This window comes from Adiantum capillus-veneris, chromosome 2 (assembly GCF_014529385.1).
Source record: "Adiantum capillus-veneris isolate H3 chromosome 2, ASM1452938v2, whole genome shotgun sequence".
Taxonomy (NCBI): Eukaryota; Viridiplantae; Streptophyta; class Polypodiopsida; order Polypodiales; family Pteridaceae; genus Adiantum; species Adiantum capillus-veneris.
In genome coordinates, this window is record NC_140932.1 from 45,657,969 (window position 1) to 45,679,144 (window position 21,176).

The following is a 21,176-nucleotide window of genomic DNA, read 5'->3' on the forward strand; positions in this document are numbered from 1 at the left end:
ATGGATTTCAATGATAATTAAAATTGTGATCTCATCCTAAGGGTGATTTCTCTCCTATCTTTGGAGGATGTTGTTTTGACCTATGTTTCTTGAACAAGATAAAGCAAATATGCTAAGGAAAATTTGGAGCAATGCACTCCACATGATAAGTCCTTGTTACTTATGAAACTATAAGTAGTTGTAGTAGCAAGTTCCAAACTACAAACCTAGAGTATTGTCAAATGGTCTAGACATGGCTATAGTATATATGATACATTTTTTCTTGATTTATTGTTATTATTATTACATTTTATTTTCATTCAAAAGATCTATCATTTTTTTCCTACTTGTGGCTAGGTTAATTTGGTTCATATTCCCAAGCTTTGTTGTTAGTATATATATAGTTTAACACAATAGTGGTTTTTGTTCTAAATGATACTAATCAAATGGTTTTGACGATGTTCGTCTTCCTATTATGATTATTGTGATTAATAGCTTGTTAAACTTTCTCAATTCCCATAGAAATCGTAGTTAAAGTTGCATGTTCACCTTTTCAAGTTTGCTACATCAGTCATTACATTCAAGATAAAAGTCCTAGAGATATGCAATTAGGTAAATCATCTTCAATTTTTCTTTTTTTAAACAAAGTTTTTTTATAAAACTATGGAGGGTAGCACACTAGGGACACTTGTATAGGATTTTGTACTTTATATCAAGTATTGTGAGACGGATTTCATGAATGTTGTCTACATAAAGTACCCATATTATCCACTCAATGTCCTAGCCTTCCAAAACATTTTGCATATTTATACAGCTCTTTTATTATCCACTTGTATGTACTTGAGTTTACCCATTTTCATTATTACTAGTGTTACTAATAAACAACCAAACCTTCTCATCAATTTTGTCATTAAGCACTTCCAAAGTGTTCATATATTTACTTATAGTTAAATCCTTGGTTGATTCTAACTAGAAATCATCTTTAGTGCTTTGTCTTTGAAAAAATACATTTGCAGGTAAAGCTAAACTATGAGTTACAGTGACTTGGAATTATCACCAAAACTTGTAAGTCTTTCCCTACTCACACACTTCATATTCTAAGAGAGCTAAACACAAGGAACTATACCAAGGTATGATTTTTCCTATATATCCATACAGTGAAAATTTTTCTCACTTTTAGTTTGATACTAACCAAGTACCAATGTGCTAGTTTACTAATCATTCTAGCACAAGTTATCAATGTTGATCCGTCGATTAGGCGGAACAAGTGCAGATTCGTTGATTTAGACAACATACCAAGAAACAATAAATTCACTAATTTTAACAATATCACTGCAGATTTTTCGGTTTAGACAGCACAAGTGTAAATTCACCAATTTAGGCAGCATGCATCATTAGTGTCAATTCGCTGATTTAGACAACACAGATTACAAAATCATGCTATAGTGGTTGGCCACAACCACTACCTCTAGTATGATTTTGTAACATTTAATGGTCTAGTAACTTGTGTGTAGCGAAAAATAGCATGAACATAGTGAGCATTTTATTAGAATAGATTCCTAATGAGCATAACAAGAGTGCTTGGGTGGAGAGAGCAACAAAAATCATAACACATAGTTAGATAGCATGAACAATACTTCAAAAGAGAGAGAAATTAAGCTATTGACAATAGATGAGGACCGGATTTACATGGAGCCGGTCCCCCCTCCAAAAAAGCCTTTGTATTATAGGTTTCTCCCATCAAGAGAGACATCTTACATTACAATTCTTTGTGTTCCTTCAATACTAGCTAGTGCAATGAAGATGGAAGCTTCAAGCACTAATCAAAACACTTATAAAACACAGCATCAATTCCCTCACGGTCTCAGACCCAAGACCTCACACACCTTTGAAGGTGGTGAGAGCTAGCGGGGTATGAGAGTAGATTGAGAGGAAGAAGGAGTAGCCTTACGAGAGAGATGTACATTTCCTCACATAATCACTCATATTAGCATAGCATAGCTTAGTAATTATCATGGTAGAGGAGATGAGCATGCATTGAAGCTTGGCTCTTGGTTGGATTATCATCACAAAGCCAAGAGTCATTAGCGTAGGCCTCCCTTCTCACAAGCTTGGAGTAGGTGATAAGCTTTCCATTTAAGCTTGAGAGAGAGAGAGAGAGAGAGAGAGAGAGAGAGAGAGAGAGAGAGAGAGAGAGAGAGAGATTCTTCTTGCGCCACACATGAGATTGTGTGAGTGTGTGTGTGATAATGACTTGACAAATTCAGCCCCCTCTCTCTCTTGGTCGACCGCTCTTGCATTTTACTCATGCTGACACCCCATTGGACCTCTCCCAGCTTAGCCAATGAAAATTAAGCAGCATATGTGATAGCCTTCTGACATGTGTCCCCCTTTCCCCTTTTGTGAGTGCTTTAGGTAATTAATTAATGCAACTAAACTCTCATTGGACCCCTTTGGAATCAGGCAAGCCATTGGGCTGTTGAATGCTCATTGGACCCCTTGGGAGACTGTCCAATAGTCTTCTAGAGAGCTTAATTCTTATTGTTTTTTTATTAAGTGTTTTTAAATAAATTAAACCAGCTTTACTCTAGCCTAAATTCTCATTGGTCCACCTCCATGGCCATCCAATAGGATTTGAGTACACCTTGTGGACATCTGGGCTAGGGAGCTGACATGTGTCCCTCATTCCCTTTGTGTAAAGGAAGCTTGTGAGTGTGTGTGTGTGTGTGTGTGTGTGTGTGTGTGTGTGTGTGTGTGTGTGTGTGTGTGTGTGTGTGTGTGTGTGTGTATGTATGTTTCTCTCTCATCCCCTACTTCCAGGGCTCGCCCCCTCCTATGTAGGACTCATTGAAGACTTTTTGTACACACACAAAGCATCCAATTTTCCTAATCTTTGACCTTTGGACACAACCTTTGAATTTTGGAACCTTAGCATTTTGGAAGTCTTAATGGGATGAACCTTAGGGTCTTTAAATTGCATTGTTGCACATTGCTCTTTTGCATATGGCCTCCCCTTTGGATCCCTATTTTCCTTCCTTTGGATCCCTACTGTGGCCGGTCTGCCAACTTAACCAATATTCTAGCTTTTTCTCCCCTAGCACTTCCCCATATTAAATGATCAGTTTAACATGAGAAAATCATTTAGGAGAATTAGATATTAGTTATTATGACATTACCTCTCTCTTGAAATCATAGTCATCTTCAACTATGGGGTAGAGAAGATAAAGCCTATTCATTAGTCCTTTTTCTAGCGGGTAGAGGATCACTACCTTACCCTATGACATCATTCCAGAATGGATGACTAATCCATTTTGCACTTGAGATACTAAGGCTGCCGCAAGCATGTCTGCACATTAGTCCTATCAATCTTCCATAGTAGAGTGACAAGCTCTACTTGGTGTTTGGGAGACGTCGTCTCCGCAAACTTGATTCTAAGCATGCATACTACTTCATTTTTGTGCACAATAAAGAAAAAGAGAGTCTTATAAGACAAAAACTTTGTTCATTTTAAACATTTGTACATTTGCTTACTCTAGGGAAGCATTGTAAGCATTGACAAGGTTTAGGTTATCCTTTAATTGTATGCCTTGCATCCATCTAGCATCTTCAAAAGGATGATTCTTAAACTTAATAAGATATCTTCAGATAGCCTTACCGCCTCTTAATACCTTGTCTGTATGTTGGAGAATGGACTCGGGCTGTAGCACCTCTTCTTGGTCCTCGATCTCCGGTGGGTCTTCAATAGTTGGTTCTTGAGGTGGCTCTCCTTTGTAAGACTTTAGTAGGCTCACATGAAAAGCATTGTGTATGAGCCAGTGGCTGGGCAACTTGAGTTGATAGGCCATCTCATTGATTGGCCTAAGAATCTGGAAGGGACCATAGTACCTTTTTGCTAACTTAGCATAGTACTTTTGGTGTCCCGTAGGATTCTTGCCCATCGTGTCCCTTGATCAAGCCTTGGGAAATTTAAGTAAGACCAAAACATTTTCTTTAAAGGCTTGGGCTCTTTTGTGCTTATCAGCAGTAGCCTTTTGCCTTTGCTGTGAGATACAAATAGAATCCTTAATCTTTTGGAAAGATTTTTGTAGGTCTCGGCTATACTCATCTACAACAAAGATCTTCCCGTGTACCTTAAGTAGCACAGGACTTTTTATCTTCCCTCCATTACCTCGAAAGGTGCTTTTCCCTTGGAAGTATGTACAGTGTTATTGTAGGCATACTTCACTAAGGTTAAGTACTTCTCCCATTGGGACCTTTGATCTACTTCCGTTACATAGGATTTTAGTAGATCAAGAATTGTTAGGTTAGCTATTTCACTTTGGCCATCCGTTTGCGGGTGATAGGCCAAAGAGAAGTTTAGCCTTGTCCGTAAATTCTCAAAGAGACCCTTCCAAAAATTACTGGTCATTCTAGGATCTCTATTTGACACTATGGACATTGGCAAGCCATGGTACTTGAAGATTTTGTGAAATGAAGAGGGTTGCCATTTGATGGGCTTTGATAGTCTTTTTGACAGGTACAAAATGAGCTTGTTTACTAAACATGTCTACTATCGTCCATATTTCCATATTCCCATGGATAGACTTAGGCAATCCAAAGATAAAATCCATGGATATGCTCTCCCATGGTGAACTAGGGATTGGCAAAGGTTGAAGCAATCCAGGTTGCTTCCCTCCATCAAACTTTGTCTTTTGGCAACCACACATTTAGAAACATACTCTTGTATGTTTGCTTTCATGATAGGCCAATAGAAATATGTTTCAATCCCTTTTAAGGTAGATTGAATCCCTCTATGCCCCGCATAAGGAGGAGCATGAGATTTATACATTACTTTCTCACATAGTGAGTTAGTAACACATAATCTATTTCCATAGAGAAGATAACCATCTTGTAAGGTAAATGGTTCCTCTTTCTTCCCTAGTGCAAGGGCTGAAATCACATCTCTATAATCGGGATCAATAGCATACTCATCTATCATAGAAGATAGATCATTGTGAGTTGTTATGGAAACCGCATTCACTCTCAGCCGTCTTGAGAGTGCATCGGCTACTTGATTATGCTTGCCAGCAATGTGAGCAATATGGAAATGAAATTGAGAAAGGAAATTTACCCACCTCATTTATTTGTTGGAGAGCTTGGTCTGCGTAACTAAGTACTTAAGACTTTGGTGATCAGTTCATAGAATGAAAGGAGTCCCCAATAAATAGTGCTTCCATGAGTCTAAGGCATGTAGAACTGCGAGGAGTTTCTTTTCATATATGCCTAGAGCTTGCTCAACAGGGTCGAGCTGTCGACTTTTATATGCTATGGCGTGTCCTTCTTGGAGCAAGACAACTCCAAGGCAATCACCACAAGCGTCACATTGGACCTCAAATGGCTTTGAGAGATCCGGAAGTGTAAGCACAGATTGAGAGAGAAGCTTTTCTTTAAGCTTTTTGAAAGCATTGTTCTCCTTGGCAGACCATGTATACCTAATGTTTTTCTTTGTTAGGTCATGTAATGGTCCTGCAATTTGTGAGAACTTTTCTATGAAGCGTCTATAGTATGCACACATACCTATAAAGCTTATTAGTTCATGAATATTCCTTGGTTTAAGCCATCCTTTTATTACCTCTAACTTTGATGGATCCATTTGGATGCCATCTTGAGAGATAATGTGACCTAAATATCCAATTCCTTGTAAGAAAAATTCGCTTTTCTTTCAATTAACATAAAGCTTATTCTCTCTTAAGACTTGAAATATTACCTGGAGGTGTTGCTAATTGTGTTCATCTAGTGAATTAGAGTAGATGATAATATCATCAAAGAACACTCCATTAAAGGTTTGGTGAGGCCTGAATAGCTTCTCCATCAAGCGATTGAATGTGGCTGGTGCATTGGTCAAGCCAAAAGGCATGACAATGTATTCGTAAAGACCAAACGTAGTGCGAAATGCGGTCTTTACAATGTCTTGATCAACAATCCTTATTTGATGATAGCCACTTTTTATGTGAATCCTACTGAAGTATGTGGACCCTAGTAGCTTATCAAATAGGTCTTCTACCGTGGAACGGGAAACCTATTTTTGATAGTGATCCTATTTAGTGCTCTATAGTTGACACACATACAATATGTGCAGTCTTTCGTTTGCACTAGTAACACGGGTGAGAAAAATGGAGATGAGCTAGGCCTAATCATGCCCTTTTTAACTAACTCATGTACTTGCCGCATAATCTCCTCTTGTTGAGCTTGAGAAACTCTATAAGGAGGTTTATTAGGCGGTGAACTTCCTAGAAGAAGTTCAATTGCATGGTCATCATTGCCTCGTTTAGGAGGTAGGTCACAAGGGATGTCGTCAATAAAGACATCTTGAAACCCCTTGAGAAAATTGGATAACTCTAATTCCTTGTGATTGTTTATATTTTCTTTTGCTAAAGCATTAGGTTCATTTTGAGAATCTTTAACAAAAATCGTGTACAAGAAATTAGAGCTCTTTATTGACTCATTGAAAGCTTGCGTATGGACAATGGGTATGGTGTTACCCATTTCCTTAGCATCTATGTACGTATCTTTTTCCCTGTACTTAAAGTAGATTTTCCTTTCAGGGAATTAAACATTGGCAGCCATGCGATCAAACCATGGTGCCTCTAGGATTATATCCTCATGCTTGAGAGGAGAGATAAAGAAGTCCTCTTTGTCCGCATAGCTTTGGAAATGGAGCCTCAATTTCCCAATTAAGGGAGTGAATGAAGCTTTATGCCCCTTGAAAGCACCAGCTGTGGGTAGGACATCTCCCATCTCATAGGCTTGGATGCCTAGCTTGGTGGCCAACTATGTGGATATGAAATTGTGAGTAGAACCAGGGTCAAAGAAAATAAAAGCATTATTCTCTCTTACCTTTCTTAAGCATGGGATAGAGGAGATCCTTTGTGGTGAGCTTCCTCTTCTTGGATTTCAACCAAGGTAACTCTAGGAGGCTCATGGCGAGTGTTCTTTTGGAGACAAGCGTGGTACGCATGTCCTTGCTCACCGCACTTGAAACAACGGTTATTCTTGCGATAATGCTCAAGCTCTTCAGGACAGAGTTTGTTTTTTCTTTTGTAAACTCCCTTCTCCTTAGCTTTGTTGTTATTGGAATTTCCCTTAGGAGACTTTTGGACATTTTCCTTCCCCTTAGGCTCATTGGAACCCTTGTTTTTCGTGGGCTTAGAATTTCTCTTAGCCCCTGTTTGGAAATTGATTCAAGAAGCCACCATAGTATGGTGTATAACCGCAGATATGGTGCGTGGCCTTTGGGAGTTGACATATTCCACCATTTCTTCAGTTAAGCCCGCACAAAATTGTTTCTTTTGCTCTCCAAAATCCATCTTTTTGAAGACAGTGGCTTTGAGATGTAAGTCCCAAAACTTGTCTACATATTTGTGAACGGATTCGTAGGGAGAGAGCTTCAAGATTTGCCATTCGGTGAGTACTTTGTCTTTGGCATCGGTGGCCAAAAACTACTTCATAATGGAAGCTCTTAAAGCTTTCCATGTTTGTGGAGCTTCACCGTTGGCCCGTAGGCTAGCCCGTAGGCTAGACCACCATTGTCGGGCGGACTTTTGAAAGTGCATGGCTACATGGCATAGCTTAAAGGACTCCGTGAAGCCCTCATCTCCAAACGTCGTATCAAATTGTTGGATATAGGCCAAGACTTCAAGCCCTAGTTCAATACTCTTCTTTACCCATTTTACACAAGCACTCAAGCTATTGTACCCGTGACTCGAATACCATTAATTGCAAGGAATAGAAGAGAGGGTCTTTCAACACCAAAACAACACTGGCTTCTGTCAAGCTTCTAATCGCTCAATAGTGGTTAAGCCATAGGCAAGCCCCGTAGGACTCCACTATAAAGACAATAGCTCTCGACGGTGATGCCCCATTATCTGCACGAAGGCAGACACACTGCAAGGTTGAAAAATCCCTATTCTACTTACTCAATTGCAATTAATAGTACCAACCATTTATAGCTAGCTTGAGGACCTCCCTTCTTGAGCAAAAAAAACTCTGATACCAATGTAACATTTAATGGCCTAGTAACTTGTGTGTAGCGGAAAATAGCATAAACATAGTGAGCATTTCATTAGAATAGATTCCTAATGAGCATAACAATAGTGCTTGGGTGGAGAGAGCAACAAAAAGCATAACACCTAGTTAGATAGCATGAACAATACTTCAAAAGAGAGAGAAATTAATCTATTGACAACAGTTGAGGACCGGATTTACATGGAGCCGGTCCCCCTTCCAAAAGGCTTTGTATTATAGGTTTCTCCCATCAAGAGAGACATCTTACACTACAATTCTTTGTGTTCCTTCAATACTAGCTAGTGCAATGAAGATGGAAGCTTCAAGAACTAAGCAAAACACTTATCAAACACAACATCAATTCCCTCACGGTCTCAAACCCAAGACCTCACACACCTTCGAAGATGGTGAGAGCTAGCAGGGTATGAGAGTAGATTGAGAGGAAGAAGGAGTAGTCTTACGAGAAAGATGTACATTTCCTCACATAATCACTCATATTAGCATAGCATAGCTTAGTAATTAGCATGGTAGAGGAGATGAGCATGCATGAAGCTTGGCTCTTGGTTGGATTTGCATCACAAAGTCAACAGTTGTTGGTGTAGGCCTCCCTTCTCACAAGCTTGGAGTAGGTGATAAGCTTTCCATTAAAGCTTGAGAAGGGGAGAGAGAGAGAGAGAGAGAGAGAGAGAGAGAGAGAGTCTTCTTGCTCCACACATGAGATTGTGTGAGTGTGTGTGATAATGACTACTTTGGATCCCTGTTGTGGCTGGTCTGCCAGCTTAACCAATATTCTAACTTTTTCTCCCTTGACACTTCCCTATATTAAATGATCAGTTTAACATGAGAAAATCATTTGGAGAATTAGATATTAGTTATTATGACAAATTTTGTTATCCGGACATATAATTGAATAAATGTAGACTTGGATGTGGATGTGGATTTGGATTTGGTTTATGATGATTTGATGTCGATAGTGTTTATTAAATTGCACTTGAAATTTATGAAAATTGATTATTTAATGATGATTGTCACCAATGGTATCCTGATATATCAGGATATGACATATACTTCTAGTCAGGTGGAGGTCGTGTGCTCTCCATTCTTGTTTTCTCTCCGTGCTTAATGGCACAACACAGAATAGAGAGACGCAAGCAATAGTTTAGCTGAAAGAGCAACGTGAGAATTTAATCGACTATAAAGAAAATTGTAAGCAAAGAATAAATGAGAGGGACATTCAATGTGATCTATGCCACATTCATTCTATCTTGGTCTTTACAGAAGAAAGATTCACACATATTGTTGTCTATCCCCAATCACATTTTTTTAGCGACTGAACTATGTTTTTCAAAAACGCAAAAAATTTAAAATATAAATAAGATAAACCAAAGTGACCATCATGGTTGCTTGACCTACATGGATTGAGAGCATTCTCTCTCTAGTGCCAAGAGGACCAAATTTGAGCCCAAACTTTCTCTAATGGAAGCATCGTATAAAAAGTGGCTCTGCAAACCTTGCTACATTATTGGTTTATTAAAAATAGGATGGTGCAATCTTGTAGATACAAATTGTGGTTTCTATGAACATAAATTTTTGGTGGAAACCAATTGCATGATTATTATGGCCAATGATATTAGAATGCGACACTAGAATATGTAGCACATGGATGAAACATATGACTTTTATTCTACTACTTTAATATCGGAAAGGGGCTTTTATTTGTAGTTAATGCTTTGTATATCAACTAAGGATATTTATTTTTCTTCACATATATGTGTGTCATGATATCGATATACACTTTATCATGTGATGATACCCATTTGCCACGCTATCTAGTATAGAATGAGGTCTCCGAAGGTCTACTCTATGTATAGCACCCGGATCCCCTCTATATATAAAGCATCTAATGATACCCATTTACATAACTAACAACACAAATTACAAAAGATTGTTTCCCGCTTGTGAAAAAGGGCAAGCATTTTGAGCAAACAAATGTCGATCATCTCTCATGTGGCCTACATATACATAAGACAATGCTTAGTTATTGCCCCTCTAACAAGAAAAAGGCACAAAAAAGGTTTGCCATCATTAGCTTGCCATATGTCACTACTTGACAAGCTATATCCAACAAATTTGCTCCCAAGAAATCCATGGTTTACTAAGGCCTTATGTGGGCTAAAAATGACAATCAACTCAAGCGATTTAAGTACAGATGTGCCTGTAATTTACGCACAAATATAGTACACAATTCTTGTCACATATAGGACTGCTTCAAGAATCCTTTACAAAAAATGCCATCCAATTTCCATGGAATCCTGTCTTGCTCAGGCACTCATCTACCTACGTAAAAGATCCCAGCACAATCAGTGGGTCGACGGGCTTTTCAAGACAATGTCACCCAAAAAACTGCGATCCTCAAAATTCATACAAAGACTGATGGACTGAATAATTTATACTATTAATTGTATACTTTCTGCAAAAGTTAATGGGCCCCTAAAAAGGTTAGTTGCTATTGATGGAGATCTATTTTGATATACTTTACACTTTGACTGTGATGGACGTAAGTTACTTAAATGGCTTAGCCCTCCTCAGTCATTCCCTGCCCAGTGCTATCCTTGCAAAAGGTCTGTTTGTCGCTCCTGCCTCCTCTATGATTGAGTAAGTTCCTCAAAAGGCTACCTCCTCGGGTCGATCATTCCCAGCCCAGTGCTCTCCTTGCAAATGGCCATTCTGCCTCCTCTTCTTGCCTTCCCCATACCTAGACCGTCGAGGAGCTTCGTCTTCGCTTGAGCTCTCAGCTACCTCATTAGAAAGAGAGTTTCTTGTAAAAATGGCCTGCTTTGCTTCCATACTACCGAACCCCGGGGTCCCTCCAGCCAATGAGGAATTTGTCTGTTTCATTGTGTTTCTCACCTCCGCAACTCCAGCTGCACTCGTCTCATTCCGTGCCCTTTTTTGCTGATTTTTTAAGCTAGTCTGACCGATACTTCGACTGCCATTCTGGGTTACCCTCGTTAGCAACCTGGCAAGCTTACTTGGTCCAGGTCTAGGTTTTGACATTGTTGGCATACTCCTTGGTCTTGGACCAGCCATACCAGCTGCTCCAGGAGGCCTCATAATATTCAATCTTTTCTGTGAATAAAGCCCAATTGAAGGCTGCCTGACAGGAAATGGCATTCCCGAAGCATCAATCGGTCCAAATCCCAAAGCAGACGTGGGCCCTACATTCGGATACATTTGCCCGCCATATCTTTGTAGAGGGAAATAAGGAGCAAAACCTCGTCCTATTCCTGCGCCTGGCAAAGCGAAACATTCTGTTGGATTTGCAGCTATATTGTCATAGCCCACTGTATATGCACAGCTCATCAAGCCCCTTCCTCTACCTCTGATTCCTCTTCCAAAAGGCAGTGTCGCCCTGCCCGAAGTCGGTATTCTTTTACTTTCTTTATTGAGATTGATGATGGGAGTAGAGCTATTATCTTCGTCACCCAGTTCCTCATCCCTGTAATCATCATTGTCACATTGGTTAACATCAGCACCATCTAGGTCCATAACGGCGCTTACTCCATTAGTGGCTTCTTCCTCCCGTTTGGCCTCAGCTTCATTTGCAGTTTTCTAAACAAGCACACCATACGATAATACAAAATGCAGATAGAAAAGTTTCAATCGGAGAAATTTTTCTGAATCATCGATAGAAAGAGTGTCTACCATGAGATCGCTATCAGGTTCTTCGTACAGAAGAGATGCAAGCTGCTCACCAACTATGGGTTCTAACTCCTGGCAATCTCGACTAATCTATCAATGTAAGGGAATCAACGGAACATCAGTTCAGACAATTATTGAAACAAATTAATCAACTACAGAAGTAAAAATCGTACCTTTACTGGGAGGTTGTCATTGTAGGTGTTCCGCAAATGCCAGGTCTTGTGAAAAGACAATTCACATAACTGGAGAACAAAGAACACCTCTCTCTCTCTCTCTCTCTCTCTCTCTCTCTCTCTCTCTCTCTCTCAGAGCAGATTACAGCAGATGGGAGTACCCACAGAGCTCATTTGGGGGGTCATGGCATTATACAGGTCAGTAGTGGGGCATGTACGCACCCAAAGGGTCTATCCACACGGGTTTACTCCACTATTGGGGTGAAGCAGGGCTGCCCGCTCTCTCCTACTCTATTTGGTATGTATGTAGATGAGGTTTCTGACCAAAGGGGATGCAACGTCACTTGAATGCTTTGCATAGGTTTGCCCAAGAAAGTGATTTGTCCGTCAACCTTGGTAAAACCAAGGTCATGGTATTTAATACCACCCCACAGTGGATCAGGAGGTCAGCGCCCGCCTTCACATACGGCCAGGAGAAGGTGGAGTATACAGATGCTTACACTTACCTTGGATTGGTTTTTAGTGGGCCAGCATTTTCATTGAGGAGGGCAGCAGAGACTAGATTGACCAGAGCCCATGCAGCATTGGGTAGATTGGAAAGGTTGTTTTCACAGGTTCAGTTTCAGGAGCCTCGGACGAAGCTCTGGCTCTTTGACACTTTGGTGGCTTCTGCATTGCTTTATGGAGCTGAGATTTGGGGACCTTCACTGGATCATCACGGGAGGACAGGCCGCAGTGATGGATGGGGGGGCATGGAGAAGCCTCTAGTCTCTATAATCTCACGGCTCATTAGGGCCAAGGCTTCAATATCACGTGCTATTATACGAGCAGAGCTAGCTGCCCCCCCACTGGTGGTTGAGGCGCTCACCAGATCTGTCTCCTTCATACACCGCATGTGGGAACTTCCCACAGACAGATATGCACGCCTTGCACTTGAGTCCTCTCGACAGTTAGCCATGCAGGGAGATACAACATGCTGGTATGGGGAGATGACATCATGGTTTCAGGCGCATGGGTTCAGCATAGACAGATTGCCTTCCTTCTAGTACTTGCTGGATGCGCCCTCTCTGACTCTTACACAGTCCGAGATCACCAGGCTCATTCGCCAGGACTTGACTCAGCTAGACACCAAGAGGACATGGATACAGCCAGTACAGGAGCTGGGCACGAAGATGGCTTTCTACAGAGTGCATCTCCTCCAGCTTACGGAGGATGGTTTTGTGACGAGGCCCAGATACATGGACACCCACTTGTCTCATGGGATACGATACTATTGGCCTTTGGACCATTCTCTAGAGTCATGCGGTACGAGGATCAGAGATGCCTGGGTTTGTTTTTGCTGGAGCTGTGCAGACACAGAGAGAGCCTGATGAGAGGAGAGGCTAGCTAGTCTCAAAGACAGATCACAGACTTCTTTAGAGCTGCCACTGGACACCCGAAGGAGTTACTACCACAGCAGAGCTCGTCGCTTTACACCAGAGGCATACTGATCGACCGAGCGACTGAGTTGGGGAGATCCAGACGCCCACGACTGCGGAGGACCACACACAATCGACAGAGGCTGCATCAGAGGATTCGGGTCACTTTGGCTCGACATGCACGACGCCCGATCAGACTACTAACCACGGAGGAGATTGATGAGATCCGCCAGCGACCAATGCTGGATCTCTTGTGATCTAGCTATCCCAGCTAGCTATTTAGCTGCTTAGTCCACACCTAGCAGTCTAGGATTCCATAGTATTTTATTTTGTCATTTTGTCATCTTGTTACTCTGACTTTGTATCAGATCCACCACATTGTAACTTTTTGGTCTCATAGGTCACTTTGGCCTTTTGAAGACGTTAATACCATCCTCGCCAACACAGTGTCAATGTTCAGCAGGTTGGTCCTACAGGTACTCACCTCGAAATCCAAACCGATCAAAGATGTGGGCAGTTCATCAGGTAGCACAAGTAGAGATGCGGACTCCAAGAATCCAGTCACTGAGAGGTTGACGTTCATAAGTATGATGGTAAGATGGATGCTAATGTTATTCATTCTTGGTTGCATCAATTTAATGCTTACTTTGCAACAACTAAGAAAACAGGGAATAGCAAAGTTTTGACGGCAGCCATGTATCTTGCCGGCGATGCCATTAATTGGTATCACACATGGCAAGAGGCACATTTCGCAAAGCCCCGTTTCGCATGACTCATCGGTTCTTGAATAGAATTTGACTTTTGCTCGAAGCAGTGATCTCGGATCTCCGTAGGAAGTCCCAAGGTAAACCGCTCAATCCGTTCTTTAAACGAGATCTTCTTAAATGAAGAAGCGGGTAGAAAAGAGCTCCAAAATCTCTCGCAATATGCGTCCAAGGTATCTTTCTTGGTCATCCGGAGATGGTTCCAAGCAATTCGTATGTCGCGTTCGTACTCCCGAGTCAACCAAGAAGAAATAAAAAGCCTTTTAAATTTCATCCATTTAACTGGCACTTTCTTGTTTAATAGAAGAGTGGACCACCAAGTTTGAGCATTTCCCTTGAAGTAAGAGGTAGCCCTCCGAATCTTGGAGTGCTCTGAGTAATGCCCTCCAAAGAAAGCTATATCAAACACCTGTATGAAGGCCAAAGCCCTCGAAGCATCTCGGAATCCAGAAAAAGTGTCAAATTTAATTGACTGTCCACCTTCTTTAAATTCTCGAACTTTCTTGCTTTTATCCTCCAAAAAGTCATACTGATTGGCTTTATAGAAATTCTTCTTCTTTGCATAAAATCTGTGATCATCGGAGTCCGAACTATTTGAAGACGAGTCCTCTATAGAACTGTCAGAAACTGGGCGAAACCTAGGCTTCTTTGCCTTTTTCTTGCCCTTTCCGAAGCTTTGCTTTTTGCTTCGCTTTTTCCCTTTCCTGTCTTCTTCGCTCGAGTCAGAAGAGCTAGAAGACTTGTCAGAAGAAGAAGAAGAGGAAGAACTGGATAATCCTTCAAGTCGCACATGCTTCTTCTGTTTTCTTGCCGAGGCAAAAGCAAATTGACGACCCAAATAACCTGGAAAGACAGTTCCTTTCTTTTGCTTTTTATCGTGCTTTTTGGCTTTGTTGGTTGCGTCAAAAAGCTCGGGTAATCCGTGTATCAACCACCTCTTCTTATTCTTACTCTATAAACATCCTCGGAGTAGGAGGTTTTTTGAGTGCCGTTTTGAGGGGTTCTGTGGCCTTCCGCCACTGAGAATGCACTTCGTCGAAGGATGTCTGAGTCAAAAATTTAGCAAATTTCGGATCCTTCGCAAGATTGACCATCATCTTTGTCGCATCGTCAAACAATCGTCGACCCTCCATCCCTTCAATCTCCGTCTGAGTAGGCCGAGGCGGGCCGTACTCCTCGTGAGAATCTTCTTCGTGATCTCTTCCCCCATCCCCAGATGCAGAGAAATTCGATTGATCTCTGTTTGAATCCATAAGTGTCGCGAGAAAAAGGATTGGATTTCTCGGTAGAAGAGAAATCGGTCGTGTTGTGATACCACTGTAACAAACTTGGACACTCCAAGTCAAGATTCTACCGCAACACAGCAGAGATTCACTTCAAAATAGTTCACAGTTCACAATTGATTCGACACGGCCCGGCAGAGTTCCGTGCCTAGAGATATTGGCTCCAAAGACTCGCGCCCCTTTCGGTATTTCTTTTTGTATTAATCTGTGTTCAAAGTACAAGGGAGTGGGAGAGGTCTCACTCTCAAACTCTGCGTCCAGATGCTCTGCAAAGTGGGAGCCCTGCCCACTTATTTATAAGTTTACAAGGGATGCTAAAAGCAGAGCCCCAAAAGCTGCCATCTTTTTAACTTAGGCTTAATATAAAGCAATTCATCTCACAAGCCTCTTGGGAATTAAAGCAACCTTCCAAAAAGCTTTTGCGTAGAATTTTCAGCCCTGCCATGCATAGGAAAAGCATCCATACAGCTGCCGTACAGTCAGCACAAAAAAGCGGGTTCTGTACGCTCTGCCACGTCATCAGCTGTCAGCGGATTTTCCAACGCAGATTGCGGAGCCTGCCGTACTGCCACGTCAGCATTTCTGCCGCATTGTACTGGAAACTATTCCCAGGAAGAGATCTCTATGCAGAGAAACCTTTCTTTCGATCTTACACTCACAAGAGGTGTGCTCCCGGGTTCCTTCTCGTAAGTCAGCCCCCTCTACGACATCTATGGGCTTGAAACAAAGAAAAAAAGAATCTTATCGCGATGGAAACAATCTCCTTAGGCCCTTCTTCGCGATGGAACTCGCTTACTTGGTCCTGGCAACATCTAGTGCCCTTGGGGCAGCCATGGGAATCATCAGGGGCATCATCTTGGCAGCTGAAATCTACAGCAACATGAAGGGCTGGCACCTTGCTTTTTTGGAGGGAGGGAGAGGTCAAATCTGCATAATTAGGGGGGCGCCCAGTTTCTTGCTGCTTTTTTTCCCAAGGGCTGCCCAGTGGGCGGCCCGACACGCTTAAAAAATGTTTGAGCCTGTCAAAAACTTAATCACAGCCGAGGTATTCCTGGATGTAGTCTCAAGAACAGATGCAATGTGAACATAGACATCTTTACGGAAAAGAATCAGCTTTCCCAAAACGCAACCCGCTTTTTCAAAAAGCAACTGCATTTCTTCAAAATTTCCTATATGAACCCATCTTCATTCAAGTGCTGATCTCATCTCTTGTGCACAATTCTAACTCAGTTTGGAATACCTCCCGACTATGGAATATTCCCTTTTCGATGCTCCCGTCACCCACCATGTGACGCATTAGCAATACACATCATTTAGTCCTTTCTCACCAAACTTAAAGAACAATTCCTTCACGATGCTCTAGTCACCTATCCCATGACGCATCAAAGAAGTCCATTTTGGATGGTCGAATGCTTCTTCTCGATGATCTCTGTCACCCATCCAATGCGGCGCATCTGAAGTACCCATTCTTGGTGGCCCTACAGATATTCATATTCACAGTACTCCCATCATTACTCTGAATGACGCACTAGGAATATCTGTACTCCGATGTCTCAAGTGAGAACAACGCTCTCACTTATAAATCCAATAGATCATTTAGGATTACATTTCTTGATATCCCAAGCAAGAAACCCCCCTACAAATAAAGCTGATTTAGCAACATTATATATGAACTTCCATTTGCAATATGCTATGTAGACATGTATCCTATATAAGATATACTTAAGGTAAATAGTGCATGGTGTTCATGTGAAATGCAAGTAGGATATCTTAAACAAAATTGTGTACACAGTATTTTAAGAGACATTAGCCTTGAAAATGGCTAAAATCTCAAAACATCTTGTCAATATCACATGGTTGGAGATCTATTATCTCATTAACATGGTTTATCGCTTATGTTTTTGACAAATTATGCATGAAAATTTTTCAAAAAGTGACTTCCTTTATACAATTTATGCAAGGTTAGAGCCCCAAAAAATAATTAACGTGTTCTTGGTTTTCACTTGTTGAATCACTTTGGATCATAGCTTTATACTAAAACAAAAAAGAAGCTTTGAAAGACAAAAATTTGCCTCCTAGTCAACATATTCAATGATATCCTTTTTGGAATATTGTAGCATGGAAACTAGGCTTTCGAGGATTCTTTTTCCTTTTGAAAGTCTTATATATTGTCAAATCTTTATAAACATGAGAAATACAATTTCTTTAGGAAGTTATAGGCTTTTTAAGAATTCTTTGAGAAAAAAGCTTCAAATTTTGGCAAAAGTTAAAGCTTTTCATGAATCTCTTAATGTAGCCTCCATTTGACATAGAAAAAATCATGATCTCATGATTTAACTAGTTGATGAGAAACACCTCAAAATTTTGTTTCTAGCTTTACGATATAAATCCAAAATGTTGGTAAGAAAACAAAACAATTTAGTGTCTTAAGACACGAGTCCAATTGCAAAACTAGTGTTTAAGATTTGCAAGTAGGAATAAGAAACACTCAAAACACCTTGAGCGTTAGAGAAAAACACCTTTAACCATTTCAGTAGAAAGTTTCTGCCATAGCGAGCATTTCCGTCAGCATATTTCCAACTTCCACCTCCTGAAATGACTCCAATCCTCGACATCATCCTTGCACATCCCTATATTCAAGCCTCAAGGATCTCATTCTTTTTATATGGCGGAAACTTTCTTTGAACAAAGACACTTCTTAACTTAAGTGATCACACATCTTTAACATTATGTCTCACCTGAAAATGGCCAGTCTCATTGACTGAAAATACGAGAATAACATTGTCACAAGAATCAAATGCGTCATTGAGCTTGGCTTCATTATTACGATGAGTGGCCCACATGCCTCGCGTCACTGAAAGATCTAGATTCTCCCTGTTGCAGCTCTTAACCACAAAGTACCTAATTAAAGTACAAACAATGACATATTATTTCCACAGTTCTGGAAGATGCTAATCTTCCATAAACATAAATGATGTGCTAGCTCACCTGGAGGAGCCCTGAGGAAGGGGTGTAGAAGCAGAAATAAAAGGAGGCAACTGTGTTGTTGGCATGCCCACTGGCAAAGGAGGAGTAACTTGAGACATAGCTCTTTGGGCCTCCTTCATTCCTTGGGGATGCAAAATTGAGGATGGAGGAGGCTCTTGTTGCAAATTTTGAGAATCTGTTGCATTTGCAGCTGCTGGATCTGCCTGCGATGGTGGGAAAACTTTAACATCCCCTTGCAAAGAACTTGTGCCTTGCCTCTGTGCCATGTATCTGGCGTTTTGAGTACTAGTAAGTGCTGCTGCCAAGCGTTGCTGGATCTTTTTATAGGTCTCTTCAAGTGATGGAACTGGACCAGGCAATTTCACATGCTTATACCTACAATCTGGACCGTTGGGACAGAAGCCTAGCATATACCTGGCAATCAAAAGCATGGATAAGGTACTCCATTACCCGTTGCAGGGAGATCTGCCATTTACAATAAGTTGCACTTCTCTTTCCTTTCGTATAAATTCTAACTAAATTTAAGTGCACGGACCAATTTCACCAGTTGAAACTTGACAAGTAGAAATAAGGAATGTGAACTAATTAAGGTATTGCATGACCAACAAACCCAATAAATGCATTATCCCTTGAAGGTTTTTTTTTTTAAAAAGTTAAAGCAGCCAGAGGACTCCAGGCCTGTCATGGATAGCAGCACCACACAACAGAACACCTGCTGCCTGACAAACAGTGGACCATTCAAAAAATCAATAGACAGCAGATATACACATACACCTAGATGAATCCAGGTTAAGATCAATACCTATTTAAAAAATCAATAGATAGACTCTTGGTAGTCATCCACAAGACAGCAAATTAACTTGAGATATTGAATGTACATAGTGAGGAGGCAAATAACACACCAAGGTCCAAGAACCGTGTAGTCGTATCAAAATTCTAGGACAACACTTGGGTGTGAGAAAGACAACTAAGCAAGAAAAGTAAGACAACTAGTGAGGAGGCAAATAAGGGCGCACACACCAAGAACCGTGTAGTCATATCAAAATTTTCGGACGACACTTGGGTGCAGCTAAGCAAGAAAAGTTTTAATGGTGCCAATCAACATGTAGTACCAGAGTGAGTAGTGCAACCAATTACACTAGGCCAGTTCAAAGATGATCGATTAAAAGTACATACATGCATACATCTACTGTTAGAACTGAGGGTTATTATTTTCTCTAGGGCAATGCCAATAGTAATGAGCTAAGAGGGAGACTTTTTCTCCAGATTGGGTTTTCCCCCGTAACAACAAATAGTGTGCAAGTTATGTTCATTTGTATTCACTCACCCTAATTGGATGGAGACTTTTTTTTTTTTTTTTAGAAAAAGATCCTTCTATTAGTTAATGAAAACTGCCCATAGGGCTACATCCACCTCTGCGAGAGAGGGCTACAACAAGCATGATGGGGAGACTCTCCCAATGAAAAAACAGCATATATACAATGAGGCTAAATCAAGAGATGGGAGGAGGGAAGAGCCACACAGGTGGACAGTAGTGCCATCTGAGCACCCCCTGGACTAGAGTGTAGAAAGGCCCAGGGCGCCAGAGTCGAAGGAAAGCCTCGCGGCGCTCCCGCATGCAGTCGGTGCTGCCCTGTAGTCCCTCAAGCTGTCCTCTGAGAGTATGGATCAGCTCTACCCAAAGTCGCAGACAGTCTCTGCTGGTGGCACAGGGCGAGCCTCAAAGATACGGAAACAGCGGGCCCGCCAGATGAACCAGAGAGCTAGGCCGCTGATGAGCTCCCAACACTCCTCTCTCTCACTGCACCACTCCTGTGGAGTAAGCTCTGTAGCAGGCTGGAGTGTAGGTCGCCCCCCCTGCATCACTATCATCATCACTATCATCTTGCTGGTGAAAGATAGCTCAAACTGAAGTGCCGGGCCCGTGAGGGTGGACCAAGCCGCTGCCCCCCAAGTGTACTGTCGAGCCGTGGAGAGGGCAGGTATCAGCCGAAGAACTCGTAACCACACCTGCTGGGCCGAGGGACAGTCCCAAAGACAGTGACGCTGACTCTCCACCAACTGGTCACAGGCTACACATGCGGCCGAGAGACCACTATGCACAAGCCAGCTCCCTACTGCTGTGGCTCTGTGTGCAACCAGCCACTGGAACAAAGTGATGCGCCTCGGCTGTCTGGAGTCCCACAGCCTCTGCCAAAAAGCTGCCAAGAACTCCACTGTGAGGCCCTCCTCCTGCCAATGACGTGCTGCAACGGGGCGGGCCTCTCTGTGTGCTGCAACTATATGACGTCCAAGCCGAACAGTGTACTGAAAGAAGGGGACTCCTGGGCGGTCTGCAGAAGAGAAGGGGTCCCTCCATAGCCACTCACCAAGATCCCACTGTACTCGTGCCAATGGACAACACTCCCAAGCCCATAGCCTCCAATGTCCAGTCTCAAGAACTGCTGGGTCAGGGTCTATGACGCAAGTCCTCCCACAGATGCCCACAACTCAGATCCTCTGGAAACAACACTCTGCTACTTGCGGGGCCTCTACTGCAACTCGCTGTAATCGTCCCCCACCCTGAAGCTCGAAGAACAGGGCTGGGACAGTCTCTGAGCAAGCCCTGACTGAAATGAGAACCTCCAGTCGTGTGAAGGCTCCCATCCACCGGGGTGCTACTGGCTCGAGAGGCGTGAGCCACTCAGCTGGAACTGACTCTGAGATGTCCTGACACATGCTCTGCACCCCTCTCATGCCCTGTAGCTGAACAACCTGCACCTCCTCTGACAAACCTATGAACTCTAGCCAGTCACCTAGAGAGCGCGTTGGACTTGCTGCCATGGG

The 21,176-nt window shown here is 42.0% G+C and overlaps 1 protein-coding gene across 1 annotated transcript in view; it reads right to left on the minus strand.

The window, feature by feature from the left end:
- Window positions 1-10,151: 10,151 nt before the first annotated feature.
- The window catches only part of LOC147462702 (30-kDa cleavage and polyadenylation specificity factor 30-like), an 87,632-nt gene continuing 76,607 nt past the window's right edge, over window positions 10,152-21,176 (minus strand). Inside the window, exons 2-7 of the mRNA XM_086485039.1 lie at window positions 18,351-18,764; window positions 18,101-18,263; window positions 17,882-17,992; window positions 11,898-11,966; window positions 11,728-11,814; window positions 10,152-11,634 (exon numbers count right to left, since the gene is read on the minus strand). Coding sequence (XP_086341165.1) covers window positions 10,687-11,634; window positions 11,728-11,814; window positions 11,898-11,966; window positions 17,882-17,992; window positions 18,101-18,263; window positions 18,351-18,764 — 1,792 coding nt within the window. The 3' untranslated portion in view covers window positions 10,152-10,686. The remainder of the gene's footprint in view (window positions 11,635-11,727; window positions 11,815-11,897; window positions 11,967-17,881; window positions 17,993-18,100; window positions 18,264-18,350; window positions 18,765-21,176) is intronic.